General features: G+C 31.3%; 3 protein-coding genes and 1 long non-coding RNA gene across 5 annotated transcripts; 3 read left to right on the top strand and 1 right to left on the bottom strand.

Moving 5' to 3' along the window:
* The first annotated feature begins 597 nt into the window (after positions 1 to 597).
* Positions 598 to 5,798, top strand: LOC135193651 (cytochrome b5-like). Its single transcript, XM_064217089.1, has 4 exons — positions 598 to 884; positions 1,275 to 1,363; positions 1,469 to 1,537; positions 5,416 to 5,798. Exons 1-4 carry the CDS (start codon positions 777 to 779, stop codon positions 5,498 to 5,500), a joined length of 351 nt encoding a protein of 116 aa, XP_064073159.1. The 5' UTR covers positions 598 to 776; the 3' UTR covers positions 5,501 to 5,798.
* On the top strand, positions 2,932 to 3,453 carry LOC135193652 (uncharacterized). 2 transcript variants are annotated; one of them, XR_010309355.1, is made up of 4 exons: positions 2,932 to 2,975; positions 3,045 to 3,113; positions 3,186 to 3,275; positions 3,418 to 3,453. It is a non-coding gene; the product is annotated as an uncharacterized LOC135193652 (long non-coding RNA). The 2 variants fall into 2 exon arrangements; XR_010309354.1 differs by lacking the exon at positions 2,932 to 2,975 and having other exon boundaries at positions 2,986 to 3,113.
* On the bottom strand, positions 5,653 to 17,016 carry LOC113403637 (alkaline phosphatase-like). Its single transcript, XM_026644227.2, has 9 exons — positions 16,912 to 17,016; positions 11,669 to 11,871; positions 10,446 to 10,638; positions 9,851 to 10,014; positions 9,477 to 9,690; positions 8,627 to 8,760; positions 7,759 to 7,957; positions 7,045 to 7,278; positions 5,653 to 6,195 (listed from the first exon to the last, which is right to left on the bottom strand). Exons 1-9 carry the CDS (start codon positions 16,994 to 16,996, stop codon positions 6,032 to 6,034), a joined length of 1,590 nt encoding a protein of 529 aa, XP_026500012.2. The 5' UTR covers positions 16,997 to 17,016; the 3' UTR covers positions 5,653 to 6,031.
* A 4,122-nt stretch (positions 17,017 to 21,138) lies between these two features.
* On the top strand, positions 21,139 to 23,907 carry LOC113403638 (uncharacterized). The gene is made up of 5 exons (XM_026644228.2): positions 21,139 to 21,237; positions 21,589 to 21,675; positions 22,259 to 22,444; positions 22,859 to 22,988; positions 23,658 to 23,907. Exons 2-5 carry the CDS (start codon positions 21,595 to 21,597, stop codon positions 23,726 to 23,728), a joined length of 468 nt encoding a protein of 155 aa, XP_026500013.1. The 5' UTR covers positions 21,139 to 21,237; positions 21,589 to 21,594; the 3' UTR covers positions 23,729 to 23,907.

The following is a 23,907-nucleotide window of genomic DNA, read 5'->3' as shown; positions in this document are numbered from 1 at the left end:
ACTATAGATACTACATAATTTATGAAATACATTATAAAATTATTAATTTAATGTCAATTAATTGAGCAATAAGCTCAACTTTTACTGCATTTCATAAATAAATAAAAAAGACGCACGTAAATAAGACATCACAAACCCTGATTTGGATATTGGATATGGATAAAGCTAATAGCACGAGAGTCGAGAACTCTTTTTTGCTTAGGGACAATGAATCTCTGTTGACAATTATTTTTTATTGAAAATGTAATTGATCTCTGGATCTCAATTATGGGGTCCTCTTTAAAATAAGGAAAAATATATATGTATTTACATTAAGTTGAGGGTGACTAGACCCAGTCGTTTATCAATCTCAACTAGACATCTACTAGATTTCATCACAATTGGCCCAAAAGCAGTTTGCTATTGTATGATCAAACTTTGGAAGCAGGTAGAAATCAATAAATAAATTAGGGAATGATTTACAAAAATAAATAAATTTACAAAAATGTGCCATGAAATCTAAGTCTGTATTGAAGTAGTAAATAAAAATAATTTAAGTTTCAAAGGTTTGTCTTTTACAGCATTATTTGGAAACGTCAAACAAAAGTCAATTGTACTAATGATTTTTCATATGACATTTGATTGTATCTATTACAGTATTCACAAATCACAGTAACAGTAAATTCAGTTCAAGGCTACCTATGTACTTTATAAATAATTCGTACTTATCACTTTGTCTTGTACTCGTGTTTAGGCAACACAGTTCATAATCTTACTTAAGTAAGAAATAACTTAAAATGGCTCGTATAATATCATTAGAAGAAGTTAAAAAACACAGACGCAAGAGCAGTGTTTGGATTATAATTCACAATGATGTTTACGATGTTACGAACTTTTTAACAGAGGTAAATTATTTTTAAAATGACGATAGTTCAATTAAAAAAAATATTCAACTGATGCGAAGTGACAGCACAGTACTGATATTATTTTTCATCAGCTGATTTCATTTTCATAATTTTAACTTATATGTAACTTATAAATTTCTTATTATTATAATGGTATCTCATAGTTTTGTCTCAATTGATATAAAAAGTCACATAAAGAATGTTAGCAATGCCCATTTAAAGGAATTACTAATATTCCTGTTTACTCCTCTAATTAAGCTTTAAGCTTTTGGTGAGAGTGGACCACAATGGACGAAAGTGGAGCTCTAGGGGTCAGGATCGAAACTGCGGCTTTATTATTATTATATTCCATGGCTGAATAAGACCTTGATATCATATGATTTTTTCAAGCATCCTGGTGGTGAGGATTCTTTATTGGATGTCGCTGGTAAAGATGGAAGCCGAGAATTTGAGGATGTGGGACATAGTGATGATGCAAGGTTTATTATTTATGATAGTGAACAAATTTATGTTTACACTTAAATCATGTTTTAGAAATTTGTATTGTGTATGGTAGTTATAATAATATGAAATTAATATTTCAGAGAACTATTAAAAAAGTATAAAATAGGATCCCTGAACCCTGAAGATAGGATCAGTGTTGTCTTACCATGGTAAGTACTACAACTTTCTTAATGAAATAAATTAAGAATTTTCAAAGCATTTTGAATAGTATAGGATCAAAAAAATTGTATCATATCATTTTCATTTGTTTGTTTGTAGCCTTAAAAGGTATAAAGGAATGAATGAATGAATTAAAATCTTTATTATTACCATAAAGAGAAATCCAACATGACAAAAAAACAGTGTATATATATTTTTAATTTCGCCTAATTTTAAAACTTATTTAGTTTTAAAATTAAGCGAAATATAGGCAATTCAATACTAAAGTATTAAAGCAAAATTGATTTTACTTAATGTTAATGTAGCAAGTGAAATAATTTTTAGGTAATGACTTGTACATACAAACTTTTGTTCATTTTATTTTATATTTTTTTGTATGTAGCTTTAAATATCTAAAAGAAAATCTCATTCAAAGCTCTATAAATAGCATTAATAGATGAATAGTACACCATAACTGATTGATATCAATTAATTGATAAATCAACGTGCAATTGAATATAGTTTTCTGTACCATATTATATCACAGTTGATATTCTATATTAAAGTTATAAAGAGGTACAATTTGTTTGTTTGTATGTTGAGGGCAATTTTTGACTGTTACATTATTCCTGAGCGCTATAGAGAATAAATTATATTTATATTATATAATTTTTGTTTGTTAATAATTTGCTGTGCAAAACCGGGGCAAATCACTCATAATATTATATATATTATAAAGTTGCATATAGCTAATTATTTAAATTAAATAAATACTGATTTAATTCATTATATTTTTTACAGTTGTAAATCAAAAGCGAGAAAAAAAGCAAGGTTATGTCTTATTAATTATTGTTTTATAATACACATAAAGTACTTTATTATTAAATAAGCCTGAATAGATCATTGCTATTAGCCTAGCATAGTGAAATTCATAGTCATTTTATGTAGGTCGTTTGTCTGGCAATTACTTTATAACTGTTTAAAGATTGTTCAAGAAATTGACCACAACTTGTGATTCCCTTAGAGTATTATGTATTCCATTATATTTATAATATATTTTGTTTCTGTAACATACCAATATGTTTATGCAACTTCTAAATAAGACAAGATTTACCATACCCATATCTTTCCTGTATGTTTGTATTGCAAAACCTTGGGTACGTTAGGAAAACTATTTATACGTAAGTGTTACGACAATGTATTACGGTGTTAACGGTGTATATGCTCTATAAATTCCCCGACCGACCGAGAGATAAAATACTTTCGTAGATATTATTTTATTTGTCTTATTTAAAGAAAGTATACAATAGTAATATAATTTTATGATATATACAAAACATATAGAATTATAGTATTCTTCTTAAAATTACGTTTTTTTCGTAATGAATAAAGTAATTATGTTTACAGTTCCCCGCGTCAGTCAAAGTGTTCTATTTGTTCTGCCGCCAGGTTAATAATCTTTTTTTTGTTTTATATTATTGTTTTTTTTTTTATAATTATTATAATGATTTAACTTAGTTGTCCACATTTACCAAAAATGGTACCACCTGAAAAATCGTGGAGAACATTCGATGGTCCAGCAAGCAGGTTAGCTTTTGCGTTATTGAATGTTATATATATATTTTTTTATATTTTTCTGAATATAAAATCTAACTACAGTAAACCAGTTGCGCCAAAGTCAACGTTTAAAACACCAACTACACCAAAGACAGAAAAAAGAGTTCAATCGATAACCGTTCCCCGGAAAAGGTTTATATTTTAAATTTTTTTTTAAATGATTATTATTATAAATATAAAAAAATTAATTAATTTTTCTAAAACTTTATTATGTGTCATTTAAACTCAAACTATTAATTCATAATAAAATAATATTCTCGATTATTTTTTTAAGTGAACCAAGACCACGCGGATATCCATGCAATGAAAGGTTCTTATTTTAAATTTATTATTAGAAACTAGTTCCATTGTTGTTAGCCAAAAAAATTAAATATATAAGACCTCTTTAATTTACAATCTCATAAATATTGTTTCCATAGAGCAAACAAAAAAAAAATACATTATAAAGTTATTTTAATTACAATTTCCTTTGTAGATGAGATTAAGATTTTTATTGAGTGGCTAGAATAAAGCGGTATCGTAATCATAGAGTTAGTTAATTTGCGTAATTTATCTTTATTATTAATTTTGTGTTCGGTGAAGGAAAACGTCTCAAAGAAACCTGCAAATTTCTGATGTTATTATGCATCATGTGAACCCACTAACCTACATTGGAGTGGCACGGTGAGGAAAAATATTTATCGCCAATGGATAAATATTTTTATATTGATTAATGCCGTACATTTTTGTTTTTTTTTTTTTTCAATGTCATAGTATTTAGAAGTCGCAGATCATTAGTTGATTTAAGAACCCGCTGAAATCATAGTGTATCGGAGAAATTGTTTCACTGCAAAGTATTATATCTATCTAAATATATAAATAATGTCCTCTGTGCTTTGCTAATCCATTCATTCGATGGTGATTAAACTTTGGTGAACTGTTCTGCTAACGGTTCATTGTACAGTTTTTTTTTCTATTTGTCCTTCAGTATCAACTTTCTATAGTTAGTTCGACTCGATTTTTTGTAATGAAATATTGCATATGCGCAACCTGATGGTAAGTGTTCAACACCGTCCATAGACATTGGCGCTATAAGTTATTTTAATCATTCTTTATGTCTCCAATGCGCCATCAACCTTGAGAGCAGGGCCGGATCTACCGTATGGCTTTTTTGGCTTCAGCCCAGGGCCCCAAGGATTCAAGAGTCCCCCAGCTAAGTCAAGTCAAAGTCAAAAATAGACGATAATGCGAAAGAATCCTGCAATTAATCAAATCCATTCAAATAATGTAATTCAAGTCAACGTTCAAGTGTGTCTTAAGTGGGGCCCCTAAACTCACGGTCCCGCCTTGCTCGAGAACTAAGTTATAATGTCCCTTGTGCCTGCAGTTACACTGGCACTTACCTCTCAAACCGAAACACAAAAATACAAAGTATTGCTGTTTGGCGGTAGAATATAATATGATGAGTATGTTACCCAGACAGACTTACACAAAGCCCTATACCAAGTATACCAAGCGAAAAATTAATTAATGTGATATTAATTGTGTTGTCAGTTGGGGACTATTGTCAATTTTTTGCCTCGATTTTGAAATATAGTAGATCCGATGGTGGTAAATATTACTTAATAATACAGTAGTTTTAATTATTTATATTCGCAATAGCTTAGATAACTATTATAAAACAAAAATGTAAATAGTAATGATGTAACAGATAAGTATTATTATTGTTAGATTAAATTACTTTAGATAAGGCAACACAATTAAAGTATATCTATACGAACTAAAACTAGAATGAAAGCGTGAGCATACTTTAAATTTATATATAACCTATGTATTTTTGTGATTTTGACAAACCTTAACGTTCTCGCTCTGCTTCTTTGATTCCGCTTTATTTAAAAGTATGTTTTTCTCTCTGTATGTATATATATTTGTTTGTAAACGATTTTAAGTTCTACCCCAATTTTTATACAACCTGACGTAATGGTATTTGAAAATACTGCTAATTCAGATTTATTAATCAAAAATGTATTTTAACAATTTAATAAAAATTTTTTTATATAATTAAAGAACGAAATATTTTAAAAAATCTTTCAATACGAATTGGATAGAAATGGAGAGAGCTTTTTCGTCTATTCTTAATAAAAAATATTAAAAAAAAGACTTGACTAAAACGTAGGTACATATAGTTAAAAGAATATATTTCAAAATAGTAGTGATTGGTAATTTATTATTATAAGTTGTAATGTATCATAAATCTTAACTGACCAGATTTTAATCAATACTTTTGTTTCAGCTCAAAACTCAAATGGGCATTACTGGCTCTAGCAGGAGCGTTAGTCGTAGGTATCGTTCTGAAGAAATATCTGGGAAGCAAGTAAACCTATTCTCGTCTATATCGGGTCCAATTATTTAAAAAGCTGGCTTTTAGCTAAGTGTAGTGATTAGTGTTACCAGATTAAAAAAAAAAGTTGTTGCAATTTTATATAGGTATTAATTTTACAATGGGCTGTGTCAAATATTTTTGTTTATGATTAAAGGTTCAAAGCATTTGTACATTTTTGTATTTTTTTGTGTTTATAAAGTCTAAACATTTACTAAATGCATCGTTTATACATTGCTGTATAACCTATTACTGAATGATTTATATTATTATGTGATAATAAAAATTAAAATCGATATTTTGTTTTATTTATTTCAGAAATCATATAACTTTATTTAAAGTACTAATAAAAATGTATGTATACTTAGCAATATAAATAAAAAAATGCATATGAAATATATTATTCTATCTACATTATTTACGTAATTATAAATATGCTGAGTTTTACTATATGATAATTCTAAACCTAAATTGAAAAAATATAAAATTCTTTATTCTATCATACAAAATCTTTCCGTTCAATTAAAAATTATCGTCTAAAAAGTACTAAAAATAATAGTCCCACAGATAGTATGGCAACATTGCACTGTACGCTATTTCCCGCGGAATAAGGCCCGATTTTAGCCGCATAAGAAAGCACGTGGAATACGTAGTGTTGTTCGTGGATGTTGTGAAACAGATGAGCGTACGGACCTGGAAAATAAATATTGAATTATAAAAGTTTGTGCTTTGCATATATTTAAATAGTTAGTCTATTTCAATAACAGGAGGATTACACATAAATAACTTTGACATTGGTTTGACGTTATTTGTCGAAATCTTGAATAATTAATTATGTTCATTTTTGACCTGGTAAAAAGATAGCTTTTTTATAGATTTATGACTTGTTAACATTGAATAGCTAGAGCGACGCCAAAATCAACGACGAAATCAAACTTACTTGAAATTGAATAAAGTAATTATAATATATAATTAATATTTAACTAATTCTAAAGTCTTACTTGCGTTGGGGTACGACTGGCAATGAGGTAATACCGATCAAATTTCCGACTGACTCGAGCATATTTTTTAATTAATTTTGTTCTCCAGGCAACAAAAGCTATTAAAATTGCCTTTATTGACTACAGAACAACATATAAAAAGTGACCGAATCAGCCAGAAATTCCAACGAAACGATCTTATCCCTTGCCGATCTTGTTCTATCACTGTATATATATTAACCTTAGTAACTAATGTTCAATATTGTAGCAAGTGACAATTGTCTATGGAAGTTGTCTCAATATTATAATACTCTAATATTTTGATGCAAGGACGTCATTTAGTAGAAAAAATTGATAAAGCGTCATTAATATCCTTATATTTGTGGAGTTTTTGTTTCGTTTGAGATTGACTTAAAATATTAACCATTTTGTTCGATCGATTCATTAATACTACGTCAAATAATGAAATACAGTTATATAGAACAAAATTAATAAACGGAACAGACTTCAACAATTCGTTTCAATTTATCCTTAAGTTGTTAGTGATACTGAGTTATCCCACCTCGCGCATATATAGTGACGTCACCGCCGCCGTGACTATTTTCGTCGAGTGGCACGGCCGCAATCTGTTCGTACTTGTACGAGTCTGTCTCCTCAACGGTCGGGTTTTGCCTCACAATGTGGGGCGCTCCAGTCTCATTGGTCTCTATGGAGTACTGGAAGGAGCCAGGACCTCCCGTACTGTATGATATTGTCGTGTAGTTTAATCCATCGAATCTTGACGGTCCTACTACACCTATTTTAAGGAAAATATTTTTTTTTTTATTATAGCAAGTTCAATTAACTACGTCATTAAGTTCAATATTCAATGAATATATTTTACAATATTTTCGGTTGTTGTTAAGACTTATTACAAAAAACCGATCTGATAGACTTCGATATTTTAACTATTTCTTAACCTTATAATATCATATGTATCTTTACATTATAAACGTGGAAGTTAGTTCGTTTGTTTGTCACGGTCACGTCGTAACTACTGCAAATTATGATCGTGAAATTTAGCGTAACACTTGTCGGGGTACAGAAAAGAAAATAGGGTTACTAATACTAATCTCTCCTAATACTCTAAGGGATTTGCTATTAAGATAATATTAAAATGTTTCATATTATAACATTCCTTGTTCTCGTCAGGGCCTGCTATTTATTTACTTTCAAATATATTATATAATTCTATTTGAACAGATTTAAATACTTTAAACTACATGCCAATACTTACCGAAAATATTAGCGCCTCTGTCGGGATACCCGTTGATGGACAGCGTGTGAGTGTGGTCGCTGGTCACCACGAGCAGCGTGTCGCGCTCGTCGGAGAGCGCGAGCGCGGCCCGCACCGCCCGCTCCAAGGCCGCCGCCTCGTCCACGGCGAGCTTGGCTCTGCCGCGGTGGTGCGCCATATCTATGTTACCACCTTCTACCTTTAAGAGATTCCGTTATACGCGTTTGTACAGCTTTTATTCGATAGTCTTTCGTGCGTTTCCTGTCGCCCATAACATATTATTGAATAACATGACATTTTATTATTGCTAAAAGTATCATGTATGATTTTAAAGTATTACATTGCGAATCTATGAAATTAGCTGATGAGAGTTATATTAATATTCGACATTTGCATATGTCAACAAGAATGTAAGAAATTTGCAAGAAACTGTTTTCTTAAAACATGATTCTTCTCGATTTTTCATATTTCATAAAATCATTCATTTTAAAAATATAAGTATCGTACATGTCAACCGGATTCGTAGTAACGAAACGAAAAAAAAAACCAATATTTTTTTAATATGATTTAAAAAATTATTACATTAAACACAAGAGCTATAACATCTTTTTAGACAGCATCAAGTGACCATATCTTTGTCTACCATTAGGTTATGTGCCATCTACATCTATATTTACATTATAATTAAGTAACTCTGAATATTGCTCTTTCACAGGCAAACAACTAAACTGAATTTAATGAAATTTGGTAAGAAGCATGCTTGAACTGTTTTTACGTAAGACCAGACGATCATCCCTTAAGTTAAAAGCGGTCGGTTAGTCCACGGCTAGTCGCGACCGAGAACTATTATTTACTATAATGTACGAACCATTAGAAAGAATCCCTTTGAGTTTTTCTTGAGAACCTTGATAGCAGCTTCTACCATGTCTGTGATGGAGGGCATACCCTCTGGGCCTGTGTTCCTTTCGTTGTCATACGCCAAGTGTGCGTTGGAGAAAATTCCTGTAATAGAAAAATGTCTTATTAAGTAATTTTTATTTATTTATTTATACTTTATTGCACCCAAACTTAAAACTAAAAATTACAATATTGCAACACTAAAGTTGCATGAGGTGCAACAGGCGGCCTTATCCCTCAATAGCGATCTCTTCCAGGCAACCTTTGGGCAGAGGATTTATTCGTATTATTCCTTACTTTCGTCTATACATTTTTATGTCTATTGTATAAATTGTATTTTAAAAAACAATATTTATATAGTGTAATGTATTTTACCGCTTGTGAATGTGAAGACCTGCTTGTTCCTCATGAATTACATAACCTAGCTAATCCTCAATATTCTATGTTCATATCTATCATTCATATCTCAATATTAATATGTTCTGGTTAGAAGGTTCTGGAAGCTAGTAGGTATCATTACAGACACAAGAACATAACATCCTAGATTCGGAAGTTGAAGGTGTAAGTAAAAGTTTATAATTCGTAAAGTTCCAATGATAATGGGCGATGTTACAATTATGGCCCAGTATTTCTTTCACTTATCAGCAACTTTAGGTAAATTGTAATTCGGTTTTTGAATCGATCTGCTTATATCAGCTAGATATGTGCTAAAACTATAATATCATATAATGATTGTTACATTATTCATGTCACCAAAATAAAATATGAGAGATATTTTGGCTAATGTAAAAAAATATAACAGAAAGCAAAAGATGGCTTACCCAAAAGATAATCAGTCTCATTCACATTCAAATTCTGAAGTTCTCTATTATTTGAGACAACGCTATATTTCAGACCTCTGCTTTGTTTGTTATTCCTGTACTCTTGAATAAGATCTCTTCCGTCAGCTCTTGAGCATCCCCATGTGCTGGTCGGATCATCAGGTGTGCCCGTCGCATTAGCTACCAAACCTTGTCTGCCACCTCCCATGATTACCTAAAATTTAGTACATAAAAAATAAATGTCCTCCATTGGTATACTGTTGCATAAAACAACAATAAATAAATTTTATGTGTTGTTTTTTTTTTAGTTTTTGGGGCAAATAATAATTACTAGGAAACTTCGTCTTAAGCTATCAAAACTCCTCTTTACTTACATTAAGATCTCTACCGGGGAAATCTTCTATTAGCTGTCTAGCGATGTCCTTGCACTGCTCAGAACCTGCGGGCATGCTGCTGTCGCATTCCCACTGACGAGCCGCGCTGTGAGCGTATACGGGGCCAGGCGTTGCGTGCGTCACACGCATCGTCGTCACAAAACCTGGAACAATGAAAGTTTAACCATTATCAATATGTATTACGAAATGAAGCAAGAACTAGAACGTAAGCAGCTGTAAATATATTGGAATTATATTTTCTTAAGAGTTCAGATCGACAAACGTCTAAGTCTTAATAATTCACAAATATACAGCATTTAAAAATAATACAGGATTTAGCTGCAATCTTTTTGAGTAAAGATGACGATTCATTAAATGGTATAGAGGTGGTGGTATCCGGCGCGTGGTCATTATTAGTTATTCTCGTAATAACGTACGTATGTATGTGCGTATTTATTATCAAAACTCTTTAGTCTCGTATATTTCTTAATACTTTATAGTATATGTACATACTTATAAATACTCTTCTTAATCTAATCAAAGACATTAATATATCTTCATAAACAATTAATATTTCTTAATTTTGTGTACCAACCAGCACTCTTTCCAGCTTTTATAGCCAATGCAGCTAAAGAATCTAACTTAGCACCAGGGCTTAAAGACGCGGTACAATCTCTGTGTTGGACAGACGAGGTAACACCCACTGTGTTCTGGTTTGTCTTTTCACCACACAGCAATGCTGTTGCAGTAGCAGCCGAGTCGGGAACCATTTTGTTAGCAGAATAAGTCTGAAAATAGGATACAATATGGATTAGGCCTAGATTAATTTTTGAATGACATTAAAAAAAGATTTATTGTAGTTAAGATATCCATTAGGTTATCTTGTAATATTAAATAAGCACTCCCTACTAATGTTATAATTGCGAAAATAACTATCTGTTACCTGAACCGATTAAGAAGAAATTTGGTACTTCTTTAATTCACCCTTAGAGGGGTAAAATGGGGGTGAAGGTTTATGTGATATTAAGTTTTATAGGTTTCACGCAGGTAAAGCCGCAGGCTCAGCTAGTTCCTGAGTACATTATTTATATATTTTTTTTGTATATCTCAGAAATGGTTCCTAAGATTTGGCTCAAATTTTGTAAATAGATAAGGTCTTGCTTCAGAAATGTACGTATAGGCAAGCTACATAAAAACTAGGGGAGTCTCTGTGGTTAATTTTGGTTGTTCATGTGTGCGGTAATACTTTATATTTATAAAGTGGGTTTTCAACATTTCACGAGTGAGTGAGTGTGTGAGTAAATCACTCTGCTGGGCTGCTTTGTAGAAGTTTTGGACGAGATTAAAAAAAACAATTCACACGTAATTCCAGTTACAGTTTATGTTTTGAAATATTTCTGTATTTAAACAGAATGTAGAATTAGGACGCAAGCTGTTAGTTAAAATAAATATACATCTTTCGTGCGAAACTAGGCAAAATAAAGTGTTAGTTTATTTTAATGAAATGTTAAACAAAAGCCAAGATTGTAAAATGGCTGGAAAATGTGCACCTTAACTGAATATTACGAGCTTAAGCCAACTTAAACTTGTTTATATTTCATATTATTCTCATCAGGGAACATTGAGAGTGGTACAGGTTGTACAGAAATTCTGCCACATGTACCACACTACCACCGTTCCGAATTGAAGCAACGAAATGGGATAAGTTCTAAAACTTCTCAAGAGGCCTAACCTAACCTAACCTAACCCAACAGTGGGGATTACGGGCTCTTATTTTATGTTCAACATAATATATATTTTCTACCTATATAACGTTACCTTTAACAATCCAACATGCGGAAACATCTCATACGATAGACGATGACTCTCCCCGCCCCTGTGTATCCTGGTAGCCGTGACCGTGTTCGGTCCCATACCGTCGCCGATGAACAAAATAATGTTCTTAGCTATTCCTTCGTTCCATTTTACGTTCAACGCTTCTTCTAACTCTTTTGAGGCCAAATTTGTCCAGTAGTCTGAATCTATAACAACGATTCAAAGTTTACACAACCTATCCTGAAATAGCTCTCGTAAAATGTTTCATAAAATATTGTTTATTGCAAACTTGTTGTTTCAAGTCAACAATTTCTATTTTTACAGATATATGATCTTAAATACTTTGATGTATTTTAATTTTTTAAATGTTTATATTGGTTTTTACGAAATGCCCTACTTACAAATCACTCAATCTAGTCATAAGCGCGGGAAATATTAGAGTAAGGTAAAGTACTGTGTATGGTTCCACTGCTTCGACATGGATTCGAATCCTGGAATGTATAAGCAGGCTACTTGACCAACGAAGCAGTATACAATTAAATTGTGTTTGTTGATAAGCTCATCGCAGCAGCTCACACCGGCATGCGCTAATGCCGCTGATTGATATGACCGTGAAAAATATGTAAGATTTACTATCTCAAATGCAAAGGCGAAATTATATATATTTTATATATATAGCGAATTATAAGCGAACTAAATTGTAATGAAATTTGCCATAGATGTTTTTACGGAGTGGTGGCTTTGAGCCGTCTGTTACCACTAGACAGTTATTTATAAACAAAGAATAATGGGCTAGGCAGAATAATTTCAGGCACATGGAACGTAACATCCTTATATTGCGGTGATCATTATCTTAGGTCATTTGATTGCTTGCTTGAATGAATAATAAAAATCTTTGCGTAGCCAGACCTACAGATGCCTAAAATATTGGGCGTAAAATGTAATAACTTTTTTACCACGAAGGAAGTGAGTACAAAATACATTAAAAGATATTTACAAAGGTGTTTATAATCCTAACCTCAAAAATTATACACTCGAAAGTGAGTTCGTTTTCGTCACATCTTAACTCTACAGATCATCATGAATTACATAAATTACCTACACGTTTTTAAAGGATACAGAAAAGACCATATGGAGTATTAGATACGTACTTAAATGCGGTATTGCTAACACGTGTGTGTGTAACGATTTTTCTTTAATAATACTAATAGTTAATAAATATATTTGCATTTAAAATTATAGTAATAGTTGTGGCAAAGGTTTTTATTAACACGTTGTATTTTTTTGTTTAAACATGAATTATGTATTTGACCTATTAATGTCTCCACTATATTCACTGACCATACTCATTGTTGATTTAAAAACATTACTGGTTGTCTGTGGTCGAAATTCGAGCATTATAATTGTTGAAAATTTGTTAGTTATTCCTTTTTTTTCTACACGCATTTTCAATTTTTTTTATTGCTAATACTAAAATTAATCTGCAGTTACAAATATAATCGAAAATAAAATATGTTAGATAGTACGAAAACGTCCTTATTTACGTGTTGATCCAAGTTTTGTCTTTTGTCGATCGAATCTTGACAAAAGCTTTATTGCAAATACCTCATGTGTGTAACGAAATTAATTATATTTAGGTTTTGTTGTAGGAAATTAGGGTTTTTTTATATTATTTTCCGTACAATAAATGGAGTATTTCGTTTTAATTTTTTTGCTTATCTACTTGCAAACTTTACTTCATCCTAAGTAACTGTTATGTACTGTATGATTTATTTTACATAAGCCACTTGGAATATTTTTTTATTGATATAGGATTAGTACATGAGAGGAAGTTTGAAAGTGACTGGTAACCGAGAACTTATGTGGAAACCGGTTATCATGGTATGGGCATGTTATGCGGAGGAAAGAGGACCATGTTGTGAGGGAGATCTTGAGCATGAACGTGGATGGATATAGAGGAAGGAGACGACCAAAGAAACGATGGATGGGTTGTGTGAAAGACGATATGTCTGGAAAGAATATTACTTGTGTGATGACGTCAGACAGAGAAGTATGGAAGAAGAATGCTGCGCTGACCCCAAATAAAATTGGGATAAGGGCAGGAGGATGATGATAATGATGAAATGGGGAATTTCATAAATATTTAATAATCATATTATTAAGTAGGTATACCTAAATAGAAACAGAGATTCAAGCACTGACTCTAGTTAATTAATAAAACTGTATCATGAACGTTGACACAAGCTTAAAGAAAGGTACTTGAGTATCCGCGAAGATAAACAATAAACTGATAGATAACAAAGATATCGTGTTCTTGCATTTAAATAACGATTGTACTTTGTGACAACTGACAACTACTTTCTTTTCATTCATTCCAATTTTAAATTTAAATTTATTTATTCAAACGGATTGTTATCATTTTAAATAAAGAAATTTAAATTATTTGCATAAGATCTTTTTTCAACTTTTATAATTTTTTAACAATTATCAATAGAATAAAGAATGATCAATATTTTTTATTTCTATCCGTTTCCATGCAGTTCCTCTTCTGACAACAATTTTTTTATATAAATACCAGCTGACCCGGCGAACTTTGTTCCGCCTTAGATGCAATAAATGAGCAGATTTTGGATTTTATTAAGTTAAAATTTTTTATTAATATAATAAATATTAATAAAAAAAAATCAAGTATTTTAATGATTCTTTTAGTGCATAGGTTGGACTCTTCAGTGAAGCACTTAGTGACGACATTTTTTGTTTTATTATCAGGCGCAAGAACAAATCACGCAGATGGTCCTCCGACCCGTGAACATGCCACATATAATTGACCATGGGAAAAACATGGATTACCTAGATTCGGACCACAAACTTTCAAAGATAGCCCTTGTGAATGCAAGATGGATCGGAAATTATGTAATTTAAATCATCTACATCTTTATTCTTACCAATCATTATTTTTATGGTTAGTAAAGATGTTTGGGAATACTTTGTTGATGAGTTTATCTTTCGATGAGACAAATTTACGGAAATTCTAAAAAAAATAAAATCCGCTAGATTCGTCGACAGGTACTCGACCATTACCGATAGTTAGCAAATGCTCCGAGAAATCTTCAGCAAATGTTACTCTCATGCTTATCAGCTGAAGTTTTCTTACATAGCGCGATAGATTCGATGATTGGAGGCAAGGGTTTACTTCGTCAGCAGCAGTTGATCTTGGAATTACTGGCAGTGTTCATCGGGAATAGCCAGACGGTAAAATCGTTGCACCTTCAAAAAATCTCAAGTCATTCCGTAGATATTTCAAGGTTCCGTTTTAATTTCATTGATATTTAATTTTTTTCTTATCTACTTACCAACCTTACTTCATCCTAAGTAAATGTTTATGATTTATTTTACATAATCCACTTGGATTTTTTTTATAACATATTTGCTTTACATATTAGAATAATTACAATTTTACGAAAAATCTTTCGTCTTTAAAGATTTACTTTTTAATAATAGATAGTTGTTGATGAAAGTACAAATGCACACATTTCTTAGCTATTCCATATTTAATTTATAAAAAAAACATGGATAAATATAATACTGAAGGAAATAATATAGAATATCCAACATCATATTCTCGTCTTAAATTATCGTATTAAAATTTAATATCTCCTCACGATAACAAGCTATATATAGATAATAAAAGGAAATATAATTTCATGTAAACAATTAAACTGATATTGGCATTGTTTCGTGTCCCTGTATCATAATAAGTACGTCTTGCTTACTTCGAAGATGGACTAAACCAATGATTTCTTATGGGTTATTCCCTCATTGGCAACAAAAAATTGGTAGTATACCTATACTTTCCCTAATACAACATAACTTTATGTTATAAGTAATACTTTTTACAGTTACATTACATGCTATGTTCTGGTTCGTAGTCTGAATGAGTCAGTGTAATTATAGGGACAAGAGATATAGTATACATTAATGTTTAGACCACATGGTTGTCCGCATATTGAGTTTGTCTATGAACAAATTTTACCAAAGTGTGACCACTGACAAATGTGATAGTTATGAAAAGTGCCTTTTCAATGTATATCCACAATAATATTAAAACACGAAGATAATATTTTAGATTGATTTCCATAATGATATTCTATGATATTAGTTACCGTAAGCTAAATAAACATATATATATGTATATATAATATATAAGTATAAGCAAGACACCACTGATTCATTGCAAAATTTTCGAAACCAAAGGCTCAATTGACTTGAAATGTATTCCTCTAATACACGATTTTTTCTAATATAGGATTTTTAGAAATGTAAAATTTAAGAGAGATAAATGACAGGGGGATAGACAAATAAATGGATTTAGCAAGTTTTTCATACACACGCGTAATTGCTGTTAGCTGCTAGAGAAAGGGCTTCAAATACTACAGATAGCTGAAAATTCTATTGCAACATGTCATAGTCCTGTCATGATCAACAATATTCGAATAATGGCAATATAATATCCAAAAATATAATCACAATGAATGTACAATGAGCGGAGATGGCCTAGTGGTTAGAACGCGTGCATCTTAACCGATGATATCGGGTTCAAACCCAGGCAGGCACCACTGAATTTTCATGTGCTTAATTTGTGTTTATAATTCATCTCGTGCTCGGCGGTGAAGGAAAACATCGTGAGGAAACCTGCATGTGTCTAATTTCAACGAAATTCTGCCACATATGTATTCCACCAACCCGCATTGGAGCAGCGTGGTGGAATATGCTCCATACCTTCTCCTCAACGGGAGAGGAGGCCTTAGCCCAGCAGTGGGAAATTTACAGGCTGATTATGAATGTACAATAACGAATACTTCAATACACGTCGAATTTAAAAAACAATGAACATCGTTTTGAACAATTGATTATATACTAATATGATGTGATGAATGCATACGAGTGGATATAATCGGACTCGAAACAGTACGGACAATTTATTAGAATATTAATATATTAATCTGTTTGTTAAAAATAACCACTTTCCTTGGCTTGGCATTTATAGTTATTTTCCAGTTTTTTGTGCTTATTATCGATACTATTAATATAATATCGTGGATTAATTTAGTGTTTTATTTCAATAAAATCAATCCTTGAAAACGATTTCTTAATTATTAAACTATTACAATACAAAAAATATTAATGTAGAATTTCCATTACTTACATTTTATGTCATATTAGAAGTAATAAAAAAAATAACTAACCTTTTCGTAATACACATCGCACACTAACAACATTGAACACAAAAATCACGACCAACCAGCTCTTGCGCATTTTGACAACTGACATTTAAATTGAAAGCTATGACTTGAATTGTCAACGTCACGATTTGATTTTGAAGCGAATCGATTTTTACGTGATAAAATAATTTCTTTTCCTACTTGTAACACATATATTTATCAAATGTTTTGAGTTTATCTTATCTTTTAATAGTAATTAATTCTAAGCTTAATGCTGGTGATCGATTTTCATTTTGTTTGTTCCAAATCACAAGTCGTGCGGTTTTTGTCTTATTGTAAAATTTGAATTCGATAATTTTTTCTCATGAAACGTACTTAGATTATTTCTTTTTCATTTATAAACAATATAGTTATTCTGGTACATATATTGCATTTGTGTAAATACGAAATAATAATTAAACCTTAGCACGAAGGTTCTTGATATGCTATTAGACAATAATAGGAAACTAAATTCAGCAAGTAAATGTGTAATGTTATAAATGTAAATCACACTTCGCGGTAGTGTTGCATATCGATAGTCCACTATCGATAGACTATCGATAGACTATCGATAGTTAAGGTGTAAGCGATCGATATCGATACTCAAACTATCGATAGTCAAATTATCGATAGTTCTGCAACGCTGCTTCGCGGTGAGCAACACTACCACTAGTGGTCGCTAGTGTCATCTATCCGCTGCTATGCGCTATTTAGTGTCTAGGATTAATTCCACCTATTCGCCCCCAGAGGGAGCCTAAAGTCTATATTTCTGTAATAAAAAAATTGGATCACTTTTCATAAACAAATACGATACATGTGTTTTTGGTTTACATTCTTTCAAAAAAAATATTATGAACATACAAATGGAGCTTCAATAAAGCTGAATAAATAGTTATCAAAAATCTTACTTTATCAAATTAAATAAGCCGAGACTGCTGAGATTAAAACACGTGACTCTTAACCGATGGTTGCGAGTTTAAACGCGGGCAAGCACCACTAAACGTATGTGTTTAAGTCGTGCTCGGCGGTGAAGGAAAACACCACCAAATTCTACCACGTGTGTATCTGCATCCACCAATCCGCATAACGTCTTGGTGTAATTAGCGCCAAACCTTCTCAAAGGGAGAGGAAGTCTTAGTCCAGCAGTTAAACTTTTACAAGCTTACTTTACTAGGCTCTTACTTTGCATTGCTTTTATTTTATTAAATTAATTTAGTAGAAAAAAACAGCATTAACCTTCGATAATTTTACTAACGTGCAAGTGGAGCGAAACAGAGTAATTTTAATGTGATTGGTAGAGACTTATCCCATATTTTTATCCCAGAAATATATATTTTCAAATCGCGTGCACAATAAAAATAATAATTAACAAAAACCAATAACGAATAACTGTGTGTTATCTTAATTTCTAAAGTTCGTAGGGACTTTAGAAATTAAGATAACACACAGTAGGAGTAGTCCTAACACAAGCTTTAAGTTTAAATTGAGGTGTAAAAAGGAATATCAGTAATTCCTTGTAATGGATTATTGTTACTACACTTAAAAATATCATATGTAGACCAGGCAATAGAGTTAGAAGAGTTTGATATTTTTTATGGACTATAGGCTCACAATGACCAAGAACCAATTGATGTTAACTCTAATCTGTGCGCTTCTCTACAAAATGCACCTTGCTATTCCTTCTTTGAAAATACTCGGAATCTAACAGACGCTGGGAGGGCATCCTACACATTTCTAATTGAATAATTAAATATTTGTGAAGAAGCAATGCTTATTTTCCTCTATGGAAATATGTTCTCGGTAGCACTAAACAGACGCCTATGGGCGCATAACAGAAAAAAAACGGGACAACCAAAGCTCTAGTTCAATGTTGATTTCAAAATGATGTTCTAATTTATTTTCATGGCGTTTTATAAACGTTATCACATTATCTGCAACATTGTTTATATAATTACAAATAAAACCATCAGCAATCGTTTCCCTGCTTGTCTATGTATTTTACTTTAACCGCTAAAACGTATTGGATCTTTTAGTATAAGTTTTATGTATATTGGTTTAGTAGCTTTATCAGTGCGACATTACAAATAAATCTTCTCCTCATATTTTACTTTAAAGATTTCTTCAATACTTGACTTTTTAATTCAATATTTTTAATTAGGTAAATACCATAAAGCCCTGTAATCAAAATGAGTTGCGAATGAAATCACGTACATGATATTTATCATGATTTTATCTCTATAGTATAATTACATTGTTATCATTATAAAAGTTTATAACTGTTGGTGTAATTGTTTAGGTATTGTGTTTCAATAATATTTAAGACAACATTGTTAATCAAATATTTATTTTTTATTACAGGAACTTTATATAGATGAGTTTATAGCGTCATTGACTTTGATAAAAACTATTTATTAGGGACCTTCGGGGCTAGGGTAAATTTACAGGGGTGGCGAAACAGGGCGGCGGAGGATGACAAAAAAAACGTTGACGTTATTGAAAATGCTCTTGTATTATTATAATAAATTAATTATAATAAATTACCGCTATGAATGAGTCATTTTATTTGTTTAAAAATTGTGTATCGAAACCTTATGCAATTTTTAGGGCCCAGGGGCTAAGATTGAATCCGGCAATGAATCCTGCCGATATTATGCTAATAGTATAATATTGAACAAACTATAAAAATTAAAGATATTTTTTATCTTAAGTACATCTAGGTAAAATCTAAGGTATGATATGAGAAGGTTTTTTTTTATTGTCTTATTATTTATTTACGCCAATATCAATTAGATTTATAACTCATAATATACGAATATAGCGAAACAGTAAACAGACAATTATTATTATTCATTAAGTTTTAAAACATTAAACTTAAACTATAATAAAAATGTCAGGTGCTAAGGTTTTCTTATTAGACATAATATATTTAATTAGTTAATTATTCAACATATCAGTTGACAAAAACGTTGAAAGAAACGATTTAATTATATTATATTTTTTCGTTTCGTTGATTCGATTGCACACTTACGCAGGTACTTCGAGGAATTTATAACGTGTATAGAGATGTAGACAGTTACTATTAAATGTGTGGTGGGAGTAGGTATATATCGGGTTAGGATCGATCGACGCGGTGTTCTGCGCAGGACTGTACAGCCTCCGTTAAGGGGAAGTCAGCAGTCAACACTAAAATTATATATTAGAAATTTGAATGATATTTTTACATAAGTGGAATTATGCAAAAGTTTCAGTTAAAGTATTATTAATTATTATATAAATCTACTTTTTTGTTAATTAACAATTATATCGATTTAAAAAAATGTATGAACTTTGTGGAGACGTAGCTCTGATATTTATAGCATTTCTATTTTTTTCCATAAAACCTTATTTTTGAAAATAGTTTATTAGAATATATAACTTCACATATTAAGATACAGTGACATCATCATAATGTTCTGCTGACCAATTTCAGCAATGGTCTGAGACTAGCTCAAATGTGCGCTTAAACAAAAGTGCACATGTATGTGTATATTTATGCTGTACGTGCTCTTTGCACTTGTGTGTAAGTTCTGCCAACTTCCAAACATAATGTTATTGTTGTTAATTGTACACAGAAAAACCTAATAACATTTGATTGGCCCGAATACATGGTTTACGTCTGAAAAGACAAAATTTTATACTAATATGTATTGACTAGTCGAATATCCGTTTTACTTTTTTTTTTAAGCATATCTTAAGAACTAAATATAGGGTCTAATGGAATCTGGATTATTTCCTTTATGAGAGCAGTTAATTATTTCATTAATCATAATAATTATATAAGTAATTAACTCGCATCTTGGAGCTCGAAATCAGCGAGTACTTCAACTAAAATTGTCACTTGAACAACTAGTCAGTTTAAATAATTATTATTATTAGCCATTTAACTAATAGCCAACCAATACATCTTCCGTTCATAGAAATAATGCTTTAGACTCTCCTTAAAATTCAAAAGTATAAAAAAATATATATATTTTTTTACTTCATAAAGGGAAAGCCCGTAGAGTAAAGAGCGTCTCCTTAACAATTCTCCTTACTTCAATCAAACTTGTCCTTACAAACTGAAACCGTTTCCCCACAATGGAAACTGGGTGTTATATTAACATGTCCCGTACCTGAACCGATTAATTTCCTATTAATATTGCGGGTGTAACGAAAAGTTTTGTTCAATAATCAATTCGTAACGAAATAGTGAGTTCCTGTGGCGTTTTGTGTATGTTCAATGATAAATAGATATAAGGTTATGTAACTAACTGAAAGCCAAGGATAACTAAGGTAAATTAAAGGTTATTCTATTTATATAATTGTTATATATATAGACATCTTGTTTATATTCAATCGTACTTTTGAATTTCGAATTTATTTTTATTGATTATTTGTAGGGAGTCATCAGTCAATATCAGAAACAGACGCTTTTCATATGATAATAGTTGATTTTTTGACAATAAAAATCATGGATATATTATGTTTTTGTCGACGCGATCTTTTAGTAATCGATTTGATTTTAACCTCCTAAAAGAAATACTTCCTAATATCATAACAGTTATCTGTAATATAATTTAGTGTCACATATTAAATAATATGTAGGAGTCATAGTTATCGAGTATATGAAGTTATGTATTTAAGGCCAGGATGGAGCTCCCAGTGCTGGACAAGTTCTGCTTTATATTCGATCTGAGAACAGGATGTATCGTCATGGGGATCATAAATTCGGTAAGTTCTCAAAGAAACAATATGACTAATGAAAATGTTAGAACTTATTTCCAGCCCGCTGCATTGTTCTTGTAGTTAGCGTATATGGCTGATTTTCCCGAGGTCCTGGGTTCGAACCCAAATATACAGCTATTGAACTTTTTCGTTAAAAAATTGTCAGAGCATCCCTGAGTTCGAACTTTGGAAGTGTGTGTCCCATGTCTAGAAAAGTATTTAAAGCCATTGGTCCTGCACCTGAACTATTTCCGGTCGCGTCGGATTAGTCATCCCATGAGAGTACACTAGTGTATTGCACACACTTCTGGCCTAATCTCCCTTTTAAACGGCCGCCGTGGCCGTCGTCGGTTAGGACACAATTGTGCAACACAAATAATAAAACAAAAATATATATTTTACAAAAGGCTTAATACTAAAAGCATTGTCTATGGCATGACATGTCTATGCATGGCAGTGCATGATAGATCATAAATAGTTGAAGCTCAATAGGAATATTAGTTAATTGAATAATCAATCCTGAATTTACATTTACTAAAATACAAAGTTAAATCAGAAGAATACATTTCGCTATACATCCTCTTTGCAGATCCTGACCTTTTTACTGGCATTGATACTGATCGCATTCGCTGTGGATATCAAGAGTGCCGCTGAGTTGAAGAAGGATGATATGGATGGCATGTCCTCTGTGCTCTATACCATCGTTGTCCTTCTTGTCGTGTTGCTCTTCCTCAAGTTCCTATTGCATTTCATCTTCGTGTGGGCTGTGTACAAGGTAGGTTTACACAAGACAATCTGAATATTTTTTCTGTATTCATGGAACTATTTAATACTTGAACTATAATATATTTTTTAAATAATCTTTTATCAAAATAAGTAGCGTTGATAGAAGGTTAATTATTAAAAAGTAAAGTCTCCTCTCTTTGGTTTGGAGGTTTTAAACGTATTTCATACAAGGCTGTTCCATTTTGGGTTGGTGCATAGACATGTGGCAGAATATCATTCGACACATGCAGCTTTCTTTCCGTAGATTTCCTTCACCATCTAGCACGAGATAGACTATAATCACAGATGAAGTCCTTCCTCCTCAATAACTCCCTATGATTATGAAGTTTGAATGATTTGTACTAAAATATAATATTCGAAACATTCCCAAAAATCGAGTTTTATAATTATTATTTTATTGAAGGAGAGATGTAGTATCATGAAGAAGTACTGCATCTTTTGGATCGTGTTCCTGGTGCTTTACATCATCGGTTTCTTAAAGTCGCTGTTCCACATGGGCGCTGGGCACGTCATCGCACAGATACTATTCCTAGGTATGTTTGTATATGATGTACATATTATTTTTTCGACTATGGAAGGCTTTTGATATTTATGGTAATCTGGTCATAGGTGATCCAATGATATATAATTAGGCACAATATTGAACTTTAATTTATATATAAGCGAAATTACACTCTCAGACTTATCATGAGAACTCCGAAACTATAGGTCCGGTTAGCTTGAAATTAAGCATAGTTACACCTTTTGCGATGAGGACACTCACTAAAGAAAGATGTTTGGAAATTTCAACTTCGAGGGGAAAGTAGGAGGGATAACTTTGTATGAATTTTACTCGTACGAAGTCGAAACGAACAATTATATTTAATATAATTTTTAAAATAACGGTTTAGTATAATATACAAACCTTTTATATATTTATTAAAAAAAAAAATACTTAAAGCAATATAATTCAATTTAAAAATAGTAAAATGAGTTTATATATACATATATAATTATACATTTATACCTTATATATATCTCAAATAGTTGTCGAGGAATGTCAGAAATATTTAGGAAGACTTTGGGTTTTTACCACTTGATGTTTTTTGGAATAGTTAATAGCAATAGGATATAAATACAAGATAAGTTTAAATATTATAAAACGATCGTGCTATGAGTTAAGTAATTAACATAGCGCCAACTTATACTTGTTTTGATTCCAGCTGAGAATTTCTACTACATCGTCGTGATCCGAAGTTATTTGATATCAATCAACGAAGACGGCGTTTTGTAAAATTATAACGATCTTCTGCTTTCTTTTATAATTATAATGAAGAAAACACGAACTCGATACCCGCTGGTAAATAATGGTATGTCCTTTTTTAATATTGTATTTATAAAATATATTTTATATTAAACATTGTATATATATTTTGGTATTCATAATTTTTAATATAAATATATTTATACGTA

Source organism: Vanessa tameamea, chromosome 15 (genome assembly GCF_037043105.1).
Source record: "Vanessa tameamea isolate UH-Manoa-2023 chromosome 15, ilVanTame1 primary haplotype, whole genome shotgun sequence".
Lineage (NCBI taxonomy): Eukaryota > Metazoa > Arthropoda > Insecta > Lepidoptera > Nymphalidae > Vanessa > Vanessa tameamea.
Note: the sequence above shows the minus strand (reverse complement) of the source record. Positions and strands in the feature narration are given on the sequence as shown.